Source organism: Vitis vinifera, chromosome 12, assembly GCF_030704535.1.
Source record: "Vitis vinifera cultivar Pinot Noir 40024 chromosome 12, ASM3070453v1".
Taxonomy (NCBI): Eukaryota; Viridiplantae; Streptophyta; class Magnoliopsida; order Vitales; family Vitaceae; genus Vitis; species Vitis vinifera.
The window spans coordinates 20194250-20206461 of NC_081816.1; the positions used below are offsets into that span (position 1 = coordinate 20194250).

General features: G+C 30.3%; 1 protein-coding gene across 3 annotated transcripts; it reads left to right on the forward strand.

Moving 5' to 3' along the window:
• The first annotated feature begins 4374 nt into the window (after positions 1-4374).
• On the forward strand, positions 4375-10746 carry LOC100251484 (pentatricopeptide repeat-containing protein ELI1, chloroplastic). 3 transcript variants are annotated; one of them, XM_059741232.1, is made up of 4 exons: positions 4375-6815; positions 6917-6976; positions 7064-7110; positions 10243-10746. In XM_059741232.1, the coding sequence occupies exon 1, from the start codon at positions 4484-4486 to the stop codon at positions 6497-6499; it is 2016 nt and encodes a 671-aa protein (XP_059597215.1). In that variant the 5' UTR covers positions 4375-4483; the 3' UTR covers positions 6500-6815; positions 6917-6976; positions 7064-7110; positions 10243-10746. The 3 variants fall into 3 exon arrangements, with proteins under 3 accessions (XP_059597215.1, XP_059597214.1, XP_059597213.1); XM_059741231.1 differs by lacking the exon at positions 7064-7110; XM_059741230.1 differs by having other exon boundaries at positions 6917-10746.
• The last annotated feature ends 1466 nt before the right edge of the window (positions 10747-12212 follow it).

Consider the following 12212-nt stretch of genomic DNA (forward strand, 5'->3'; position numbering starts at 1 on the left):
GTCCGGGGGTCAGGTTACTCATTGGGAAGGTACAGTGGTGAAGCGTAACACCCCTCTAAGCCCGTATATGTACGGCCTCTACTAAACGAATTAAGGAAATTGTGGCAATTAATTAATTAATTATGAATACTATGAAAAATAATCAATATACAAGTCATGGTAAAAATTAATATGCATAAAAACAATTATGAATTCTAAATACAAATACACAAAATAAATAATAAGATAATTATGCAAAATGATTCATTGAATTAAATAAATAAAGGATATTAAAAAAAAGTTTTAAAGAAATTTCAAAGGATTTTATTAAAAATGATTTTGAATTAATGATTTTCATTTATTTACTTATAAAAAAGAATCAATTTATTTTCTCAATTTCATTTATATTCAATTTTCAAAAAGGCCATTTACACTTATTATATCAAAAAAATTTATTATAAAATTTCAATTTAGGTACAAAAATTATTTTTACTTACTTTTACTAGAAAATAATGAATTTTTACAATTTTATTTACAAAAATATTCAGATTCATTTTCTTTTAGAAGAGTGATTTTTATAAATTATTTAAAATGACATAACTTTATTTGCAAAAAAAATTTTAATTAAAAAGAAAAACAAAGATTTAAATTCTATATTTATGAAAAACACTTTTAATCCCATTTTAATTAAGAAAAAAGAATTCATTTGAAAAAATATTTTTAGACAATTTTATTAAAAATTAATTTTTGGAACAACTTTATTTACAAAACAATTTTTGGACAATTTTTATTAAACAAAGAAATTTTTGAGCAATGTCATTAAAAACAATTTTTTGAATTCTATTAAAAACATTTTTTTTTCTAAATGCATTTTTCTGAATTTTTATAAATAATAAAAAAACTTTATTTTATTAAAAAGAATATTTTAAAATTAGTATTTTATTATAACATATTTACTGAATTCTTCCTCTCATTTAAACAAAATTTCTAATTCGTTCGATGTTCAATTCTGTACACACTCAATAAATATATACAAATGAATATTTACATGAACCAATAAAATTAAAATCAAATAAAAATAGGTGATAAAACGTGTATTGCAGAATGGGTACATGCAAAAACAAAAATAGCACAAATGTAAATATCTAAAAATATATAAAATTCAAAATGGATATTCAAGCCCAAATTCAAATTTCAAATTAGCCCAATAAATTTCACAAATTAAAAAAATATCCCCAAATTAACAAATATACCTCAACAAAAATATCTCATATGCCAATAATCATAGTGCAAGATTTCCCAATTAATTACCAAAATACAAGCACAATTAATCAAGTTCAAGTACAATAAATCAAAATAAATTCAATTAGGCCTAGATTTAATATCTCATAATCCAAGCCCAAATTTAATATGCAAACCATACCCACAACCAAAATCAACCCAATTTATATTAATCCCAATTTAAATAATTCAAATGAGTATAACCATATAAATTATCAACTAATTTAGCCTAAATTAACAAATTCTAAATTATTTCACCAACAGTAAATCAACCCGAATTTCATATTAATTCTCTAATAACAAATTAACCAAAATTTTGTATTAATTTACCAACAACAAATTAACATAAATCTCATACTAATTAATAAAGCTCAAATATAAGACCACAAATAAACACAAATACACAATCCCAATTTTAACAATAATTAATATTAAAATAAAAGAAAATGACAACAATAGCAATAACAATAATAATAATAATAATAATAATAATAATAATAATAATAATAATAATAGAATGAGAGAAAATTGGAGGGGTTGCTGGCCGGCAGGGCTCGCCGGCGGCGATTGGCCGGTTACCCTACCGGGCGATAGTGAGATTGATGGCTTTTTGAAAAACAAAAAATAATAATAATAATAATAATAATAATATAAAAAAAAAATTAAAAAAAAAAAAAAAGGATAATAAGAAAATGGGGGATGAAGGGCACTAGGAATGACGTCCGCTCGGAGTTGAGTGGCAATGTGTGGGAAGTTGGGGAGGAAAAATGGAGAAAAAAAGGAAAAGGAAAAAATAAAAATAAAAAATGGGTGCCGGCGTTTGTGGGAGCTCGAAGGTGTGGTGTTGGGAGAATAGAAATGGATGGAGGAAAAAAAAGGAAAGAAAAAAAAAATATACGAAAGAGTTGGCCACTGCCTTGGAAGTGGGAGTTGGAGGAAAACCAGAAAAAGGAAAAAGAATGGGGAATGAGATCTGAGGGTGGGGTGTCGGCTGTGTGAGAGGAAGAGAGAGTCAATGGAGGGGAAGGGAAAAAGAAAAAAAAAACTGAGAAAAAAAAAATGACCCACCCTCTGCTGCTGTTGGGGAGAGTGTCAAAAATGGAGGGGGAGCTGACAAGAATCAGGGGGGTCCCCCACGTGGGAAGGGAGAATGGGGAAAATGAAAAGAAAATAATAAAAAATTAAAATTAAAATAAAATAAAAAAATGATATATGGGGTGATGGCCCGTGGTTAGGGGTATGGGATGAGAGAGGAGGAGTGGGTCAGATGGTTGGGGAATAGGAAAAGGAAGAGAGATGAGAGAGAAAAAAATAAAATAAAATAAAATAATAAATATAATATAATATAATAATAATAATAATAAATAAAATTAATAAATAAAATAAAATAAAATAAATAAATAAATAAATAAAATAATTTACAAAATAATAAAAACAAAAAATTAAAGGGTGAGTGAGTATAAAATAATATATGTAATCAGGATTTAAAATTGGACTCAAAATTAATGTAAAAATAAAATTAGGACAAATTTTGGGGTTTACAAAAAGTCAAAAATAACTTTAAGTAATAAGTAAAAACAATTAATTCATTCTTAAATTCAAATCTTTATTTTATCTTTTTACCCCATTTGTCCTAGTTACCTTCATGATCTTTTTTTTGTTACTCCACAATCTTTATTGTTACTTAAGGTCATTTGCCCTAATCATAATTTATGAGGATAAATATATCAATTTGATAATTTAGAATAAATTTTAAGTTAATTTTATTAAAAAATACTTTTAAACCTTTTAAAAAAAGTTCTCAACAAATATGTTGCAAGATTTCAAGAGTACCAGTTTTTAGGCTAAAATTCCACAATAATTTTGGTTTAGAAGTGTCTTAAAAAAAGAAAAAAAAAAAAAAGAAGAAAGAAATTGGCCTAGTACATTCCAAATTGGAAAACTGATTATTTTTTAATAAATAATATTAAATTCACATTCAAGCTTTTTTATTTTAATTTTTTTAAAATAATTTTTATGCTAAATTAAAAGAACCACTCTAAAAATATTTGGATTTTCAAAATTTTAAAACCAAATTTCAAAATGAGATGATAATACCTACTAGTTAATTATTCCAAATTATTTACCTGTTGAAAAAAATATCAAAAAACAAAATTATAAAAATACATCAATAAGATTTTACTAATTTGAAAAAATATAGAAAAGGTAATTGGAACTTTTATAACTTAATTTTATCTTCGTCCATTTAAAAATATTTTAAAATATATACATTTTTTCATAAATCATATAATTATTTTCTAAAATACTCTTTTACTTGATAATATTAAAATAAAATTATCAAAAAATTAATTTATTAGTGTAATTTGATAAAACTATCTTACAAATAAATATATTATAAATTTTTAATTATATAAGATATAAATTATCTCGTAAATAAAATCTTCTAATTCTCTAATTAATAAACATTTTATATCCTGTATTATATTAATTCATTCATCTTTTCAATTTCTTTTAATAAAATTGAATAAAAAAAATTTTAGTTGAGATCTACAATAAAATAAGAAATTTTAAAAATTAAAACTAAAATACTTAAAAATGAAATACAATTAAAATAAAAAACATAAAAATTAAATAGGATTAAAACAAAAAAACTTAAAAATTTAAAAGAAAAAATATTGACTCCTATTGTATTTCAATTTTTTTTTGGATATCTATATTTTTTATTAAGGTGCTTGATTTGAAAGTTAATATTTTATTGTTATATTTTTAGATTTAAAGTTTTTAAATTTTAATTGTATTTTTAATTTTATTTTATTGGTCTCAAATTAGTTTTTATAATAAAAAAAATTGTCAGTTGATATTATTAACTTGACAAGTAAAATTATCATTTTAAAATTGTATGTATTTTAAAATATTTTTAAATTGATGAAGATAAATTTGATTTATAGAATTTAGGGTTATTTTTTCTATTTTTTTTAATCAGTGGGTTTTCCCTAAGTTTTTTTTTTCCTACTTCTTATTATATAATTATTAAATACATTTTTTATTTTCTTAAAAAAGAGAAAATACAACAAAAATGGCAAACAAAATTTAGAGGGTAGAATTTTAAACATCCTGACATTAAGAAAATCTTATGAAGCATTGTGGAGTTGGCGAAAAACTCGTCTCTACCACCGAATGTTAACGCATTTTCTCTGCCAAAGTCCTTCAAAATCCTCAGTCAATGCAACATGGACTTCGCAGACCAGTCTCAGCAACAATCCCACCACTCAAATCTCTCCTCTCTCACCCAATTCCTCCGCCACCAGCACCTCCACCTCCACCTTCACCTGAATGTACTCCAAAACCCTCCCTAAACCTTCAGTTGCGTATCCTCCTACAGCCCATCCTCCAACACTTTCCTCACCCTTCATCCTATGCACCCATTTTCCAGTTCCTTACTCGCCACAACTTCATCAAACTAGGCCAGCAAGCCCACGCCCAAATTGTCCTCCATGGCCTCCAACCCAATGCATTCCTCGCCGCCAAAATGGTGGCAATGTATGCCAGCTCCGGGGATCTTGATTCCGCTGTGGTCGTTTTTGATAGGATTGATAACCCATCTTCTTTGTTGTATAATTCGATTATTCGGGCTTATACTCGACATGGGTTTCCTGAAAAAACCCTCGAAGCTTATGCCCGGATGCATTTTCTGGGACTTCTTGGTGATAATTTTACGCTCCCGTTTGTTCTCAAGTCGTGTGCGGACTTGTCGCGTGTTTGTATGGGGAGATGCGTTCATGGGCAGGGCTTGAGAGTTGGATTGGAGGGTGATTTTTACGTGGGGGCTTCTTTGATTGATATGTATGTGAAATGTGGTGTGATTGGTGATGCCCGTAAGCTGTTTGATAAAATGATTGTTAGGGATATGGCTTCTTGGAATGCTTTGATTGCGGGTTATATGAAAGAGGGCGAGATTGGTGTTGCTGAGGATTTGTTCGAACGGATGGAGCACCGGAATATTGTTTCTTGGACTGCGATGATATCAGGCTACACACAGAATGGTTTTGCGGAGCAAGCACTGGGTTTGTTTGATGAGATGTTGCAAGACGGTTCAGAGATGAAGCCCAATTGGGTAACTATTGTGAGTGTTCTCCCTGCTTGTGCTCAGTCAGCTGCTCTTGAGCGTGGGAGGCGGATTCATGATTTTGCTAATGGAATTGGTTTGCATTTGAATTCATCAGTGCAGACTGCACTTGCTGGGATGTATGCCAAATGTTATAGCCTTGTTGAAGCTCGATGCTGTTTTGATATGATAGCTCAAAATGGAAAGAATTTGATTGCTTGGAACACTATGATAACGGCTTATGCCTCTCATGGCTGTGGCGTAGAAGCAGTTTCAATTTTTGAGAACATGTTAAGAGCTGGGGTTCAACCTGATGCTGTAACATTCATGGGATTGTTATCTGGATGCAGCCATTCAGGTCTTATTGATGCTGGCTTGAACCACTTCAATGATATGGGTACAATTCACTCAGTTGAACCAAGAGTTGAGCATTATGCATGTGTCGTAGATCTTCTGGGCCGTGCTGGGCGATTGGTGGAAGCAAAGGAGCTGATTAGTCAAATGCCAATGCAAGCAGGACCAAGCGTTTGGGGTGCACTGTTGGCTGCTTGCCGGAGCCACCGAAATTTGGAGATAGCAGAGTTGGCAGCTAGAAGGCTCTTTGTTTTAGAACCAGATAATAGTGGGAATTATGTTCTCCTATCAAATTTGTATGCTGAAGCTGGGATGTGGGAGGAGGTAAAGAAGTTGAGGGCTCTTTTAAAATATCAAGGCATGAAGAAGAGTCCTGGATGCAGTTGGATCGAGATCAATGGGAAATCCCATTTATTTATGGGGGCTGATAAATCTCACCCACAGGCTAAGGAAATTTACAAATTTTTGGAAGCCCTGCCTGAAAAGATTAAGATGGCTGGGTACATACCAGATACTAGCTTTGTGTTGCATGATATTAGTGAAGAAGAAAAAGAATATAACCTTACAACCCACAGTGAGAAGCTGGCAATTGCTTTTGGGCTTCTTAACACCAGGCCTGGAGTAGTTCTCCGAGTAACAAAAAACCTTCGAATATGTGGAGACTGCCATGCGGCTACTAAGTTCATATCAAAAATCTATGAGCGGGAGATAATTGTGAGAGATTTGAATCGGTTCCATTGCTTCAAAGATGGTTCTTGTTCTTGTGGAGATTATTGGTGACCATGCAAGGAGGACACTAAGTTTTGAAGTTGTGTCAATTAAGATGACATCAGCACGGGTATCTTAGCTCCATTTTGTGTATTGGGTGAAATATTGGAGTTATCTGAAGGGATTTGTGGTCATCCTACACTAGCTTCGACCGTCATTTCAAATTTTGACCTCAATATTGAACTCTGTTTACTTAGACAGCTGGAATTAGTTCGTGGAAGTTTATGAAATGTATAAAACCCAAAGCCTCAAATACAGACTGGGAGTTTGTTTTACAAACAGTTCGGTTTGAGAAGATTTTCACCTTGATACAGCAACCAACATCCATGTATTATAAGTTTTCAAACACCATGGTTTTCTTGTAAATTGCTAATCTTATATCATGAAGTACTGCAAGAACTAACCATTTTCTTGCTTCTAATATTGCAGCATGATCCCAGAAAACTGGGGCAAAGTGCAGAGTCAATCCTTTTATCTGGATTCACATTTGTAAGTATCCCTGTTACCATGGTTGTTGGGCACTTTCACCTGCAAAAATTTCTAAGTATTTTGCTTGGATTATGGTTTTGTCTCCAGCTAACATTGAGAGGATCAAAGCTTGAATTCGGAATAATTCTATTTTGGTAGGGGCTATCTTAAATCCCCATTGTACCACATTTCAATCTTCTGTCAATACAGAGCTTTTCTTCTACTTCTCTTATTTGTCTTTTGTGTCCTTTACTTATATGTTTCAAATGTCTCAACACCTCATCGTGCCACCTTTCAAACTTCCTGTGAATATAGAGCTGTTTTTCTTATTTTTTTCTGTTTCCTCTTCTTATTTGCTGTAGATGCATTTCTGTTGCAGGCATAATTTATCCCATTAATCATTATCAACACAGGCTACTTATACTTGTGATTTGACTTTTACTAGAGGCACAGTTTGAATGCATGTTTTAGTGTTAAGTTAAAATGATTATAACTTGTGTGGCAAAGTAATGGACCTCCATTTCTTTTCCTAGAAGATTAGATGTTTTTTGTACTGACACATTGTTTAATAATTGTCCTATTCTCTTTTAATTCTAGGATAGCACTTCCTATTTGAATTTGATAAAAATTTTCAGGCAACAGAGAAACAAATTTGGTTAGCAGTCAATATGAACACGTGTCTACTGCACCTATAATGGTATTCAATTATATATGTATGTTTGAATAAATGGAAACACCAAGAACAAATTTCTGAACTCGCATTATCCTCAGGTTATGCAATAGACATTTGTTTTATCCCTTGCTTACAAGAAAATGAGTTCTGGATTGGTTATTTGCTAAATGGTGCATCATGTAATTTAGGAAATTGATTTCTAGACCCACATCAGTACAAATCACTACCATTATCAATGAATATTTCTTTCCCACATTTATTCCTTATCGCTATCTGATGCAAAGTATAATTAGAAAAAAAAAAAGGTTTAGAAACTTAAAAAAAATTATAAAATCCTATACAAAATGAACAATGAAAAAAATATTTATTGATAGTTCGAAATAATTATTTTTAAATCTTAAAGTTTATAAACATATACTTGTTTTGATTTCAGCTATTATGATTAAGAAATTGTACTTTTTACATTTTTTGAATATTTTTTTATCTATAAATGTATAAAATTTTTATATTTTAATTTAAACATAGATGCAATAATGGTGTAAATGTTCTTCAAAGTATTTTAAAAAATTGTAATTTTAATATTGTTAAGGCAAATGTATTGCCAGCACATCTATGCAAAATTTGACTTGTAGAGATGGAAAAAACAAGGTTATTTTTAGTGAGAATAAAAGACAGCTCTCTTCCAGTACAAGATAACTATAATCGTGTCCTAACCTTAACCTTAATTTTCTGCTTATCATATAAGGTTCATTGTATATTTAGAGATATTGGTGATTTATTCTTTGAAACAAAAATTGAGAGTTAAGTTTGTGGACATGAAATGTGCTACTAGCAAACTAGAAAAGTATGAAATGATGGTGAGGATCATCTTTGATATAGGGTTTGATTTGATTAGGATCAGTGATTCAACATACAGGAAACTTGTAGTTCCAAGGTTTATTTTTTTATTTTTTTATGAATTTTTGTATGAGTTCATTTTCCATCTAATTTAGTCTTGTTTGTCTCACATACCTAGCTATTTCCTTTTAGTGTGCAAGATTCCATTCTCAGTGGCAGCAATGATTGAGAAAATGCAAAAGGATTTTCTTTGGTTAGGGTTTGGGGAGGGAAAGAGAGATCATCTTATTAGCTGGATCCAAATGTACAAGCCTAAGGGGAAAGGAGGATTAGTGTTCAGGAACATGTCTTTGAGAAATGCAGCCCTCTAATTAGGGGAGTGATTGTGGAGATTTCTTAGGGAGTGCTACATTGATTTGGATAGTATGGTGGGAAAGAAATGCAAGGATCTTTGAGGACAAGTGGTGGACTTCCAAAACATTATGGAATCTAATCTATTTCTATTCATCTTTTGGGGCATCGACTACTACAACTTTTAAAGGCATTCCTCTCAACTTTATTCAACTTAATTGGATTTCAATATGTAGATCAAAAGGATTAAAATAGAAATATCGAGATGTTTGTAATGTCTTCTGGTTTATTTTTCTTTTCCTTTGTTTTGACTAGGTTTTGTTTTTAGGGAAGGATTCTCATCCTTCTCTTTTTTACTCGGTTAATGAAAATATTTTTGTTTCTAATAAAACAAATTGTAAAATAAAGTTAGATTAACCCTGGTTCATATGATAGCATTGAATTATGTTCTATTATTCGTTGTTCAGATCCAGTTGTTCCTATCAGTCTAATAAAGAAGTCAACAATTGAGGAGGCACATCTGGTTTTCTAAGTTATATATGTTAACTATTTGTTTTTTTTTTGGTATTTTGTTTATCATATTATAGATTCTATCATTGATTTCTTATTCAGTAAATTCATGTTTAACTTGAGCTGGGAGTGTAAATTTGAGTGCTTTTGATATATTTGAGTGTCATCATTGTTATTCAAATGATTGATTGGTCTACTGCATCATTCATTCTTTGTTTAGAAACTATTCTATGAGGAATCAAGCCTAGAATAACACCCTTCTCAACCATCACCACTTCACCCAAGTCTAAGAGGCTGTGCTAGGTGTACTTCCCTATTCATGCACAGTGGTGCTATCAGCATTTTGCAGTATATGGATCATTGAGATAATCAATACATCAGTCCATTGAAGAAATATTAAGCTGAGATGTCAAAAGTTTGGATGTCACCCACTTGCAGGGCTATCAGCATACCTGATCAGGCTTTGTGTTACATGCCACAGTCAGACAGATTTTGTGGCTGCATTAATAACAGGAGAGCAATTCTAAAACTCTCCATCACTTCTTTGGTGGTTCAGTTACAAGGAGGCAAAAGTGACCTTTGGGTTTGCGTTATGCAAGAGCTGGTCTAACCTGGGTCAGTCGCTAATTGGAGGTCAGGATCACACAAATTCTGACTGGTTACCAGATGAAGGACTCGTTGGGATTCTTGCTGTGTCTCCCCTACATACCACTGCAATAATGTTCTCAAGCAGCAGTATAACCTGATTTAATACCCAACAGTATTGAATTATGACCCATGTGTGGATTTGTCTATTTCTGTGTAGTTGTTTAGTTCAGCTTATCTTTTCGGTCCAAATTTATTTCATTTGTTCTACCAGTCTCTTAAACAGGATTATAGTTCATCAGTTATTGATTTTATCATTTACAACTTGCAGGATAGAAATGTTGGAAGAGGTGATCAATTAAAGCAGGTTACAGATTTATTTATGAAACTCCACAAATATTCTGTTGGCATGCAGCAGCAAAAGCAGCTAGAATTGGAGGAGAGGAAGGTCTCAGAGCTGTTACCCATTCTGTTCTTGCACTGCACTGGCTGTTTTTCACTCCAGCAGTAAAGCAGTGAAGAATTGATTCCAGGTTGGAACTCTGATGGAATGGCTTGAATTTTCAGACTGTCTTCAGGGAGTGGCTCAATTTCTGAATGCCTCATGGTGCCACGTTTTATTCTTTCTGTGAATATAGAGCTTGGATCTTAGAAGACCATCTCAACACCTCATGGTGCTACATCTCAATCTTTCTATTAATACTTAGATTATAGAAGACACATAGCTCTGGTCAATAGAGTTAGTACCATAAAGAAGCAATATTTGCTAAAGTTGTTGGATATGTTAAATTATACAGGAGACCTTAATGCTAAGAGGTTTATGATTGGTTATTTATTTATTTGATTTACTAGTAAACTCATTTGTTGGAGGTATACAATTACATTTTCCATGACGAAGGCAAAGTAAACGATGGTTAGTAAAGCCGTAAAGGATGTTAATGTTATTCGTTTGAAAGGCTTTGACGAACAATTTAATTTTGAAAAGGGGAGTGTATTGTTATATTGTGATAGTCAGAGTGTCATTCATTTAACAAATAATCAAGTTTTTCATGGTAAAATAAGGCATATTGATGTGAAGCATTGATCATAAAATGAAAATGAACTTAAAGGAAGGAAGTACAACTTGGTCCTATTGTAAATGAGACAATATCTACAAGTTTGAGAATTTGAACCTAGATGAAGATTGTAGAAAAGTGCCTCAAATTCCCTTTTCTAAGTAATTTCTAATTCTTTCATATTTTGCAATTATGATAATCTCACCAAGAGATCTTTCTATTCTTATAGAGAAAGTATAACTTTCTACTATAATTAGACAAATGAAAAATAGCTTCTATATATTATAATTAGACAATTGGTTTCCTAGATAGAATATTCATATGTGTATATACATATTCATACAACCAACCTCACAATTAGTTCGTTGTACTAGAAAAATATAAAAAATGATAAAATAAATAAAAATATTAAATTTATTTGTTTAACGATATAGGTATGATTAAAGAGAAAAATATCGATAAGCAAGATATGTTGGTATTAATAATTTATTATTTATCTAATCAAATTAATTTTAATTTATAAAATATTACAACTTAATTATTATTATTATTATTATTTTTCATATTTTAGTATTTTTTGAATAAATTTATATTTTTAATATTTTAAAATAAAAACATTCAAAATTAAATAAAATTAAAAGGATAAATATTTTTTTTTTTAAAGTGGAGTGATAATAATTTTTTTAAAATAGGATTAATGAGATAAATGATGATACATTTAATATTTAAACTATAATTTATTTAATTCAAATACATTCAATAATCTAAAATAAATGATGATGCATATTTGACTTTTTAATATTTAATTATCATATAAATGATATTAAAAAAATATTTGTTAAAAAAATTATAATAATGTTTTTTATATGTTTATTAATTAATTAAATAAAATTTAAAATAAAATAATTAAAATTTATTTATTTATTTTTTAATAATAAATTTTAACATATTTATTATTATCATATATTAACAAATAATAACTTGTTCTAGTGGCAACAAAGCCCGTTGGCCTGGGTTTGAAGAGTTTTGGGTCAAAATGACCCATATATATATAAAATATTGGATCTAACCACTTTATGAAACTTATATTCAAATTAGCCTCTTTGGTGCCACGTAGGAACCATGTCATAGAAATATATTTTTTTTCAAAATTTTAGTTAAAGCCTCAATTGACAACTAATGCTTCATTTTCGAACTGGAGTTGCAGTTACCAACCGAGGCTTCAGTTTTTGAACTGAAGCCGTAG

Coding starts and splice junctions, on each gene's coding strand:
- LOC100251484 (XM_059741230.1), top strand. CDS start 4,484: ATGCAACATGGACTTCGCAGACCAGTCTCAGCAACAATCCCACCACTC.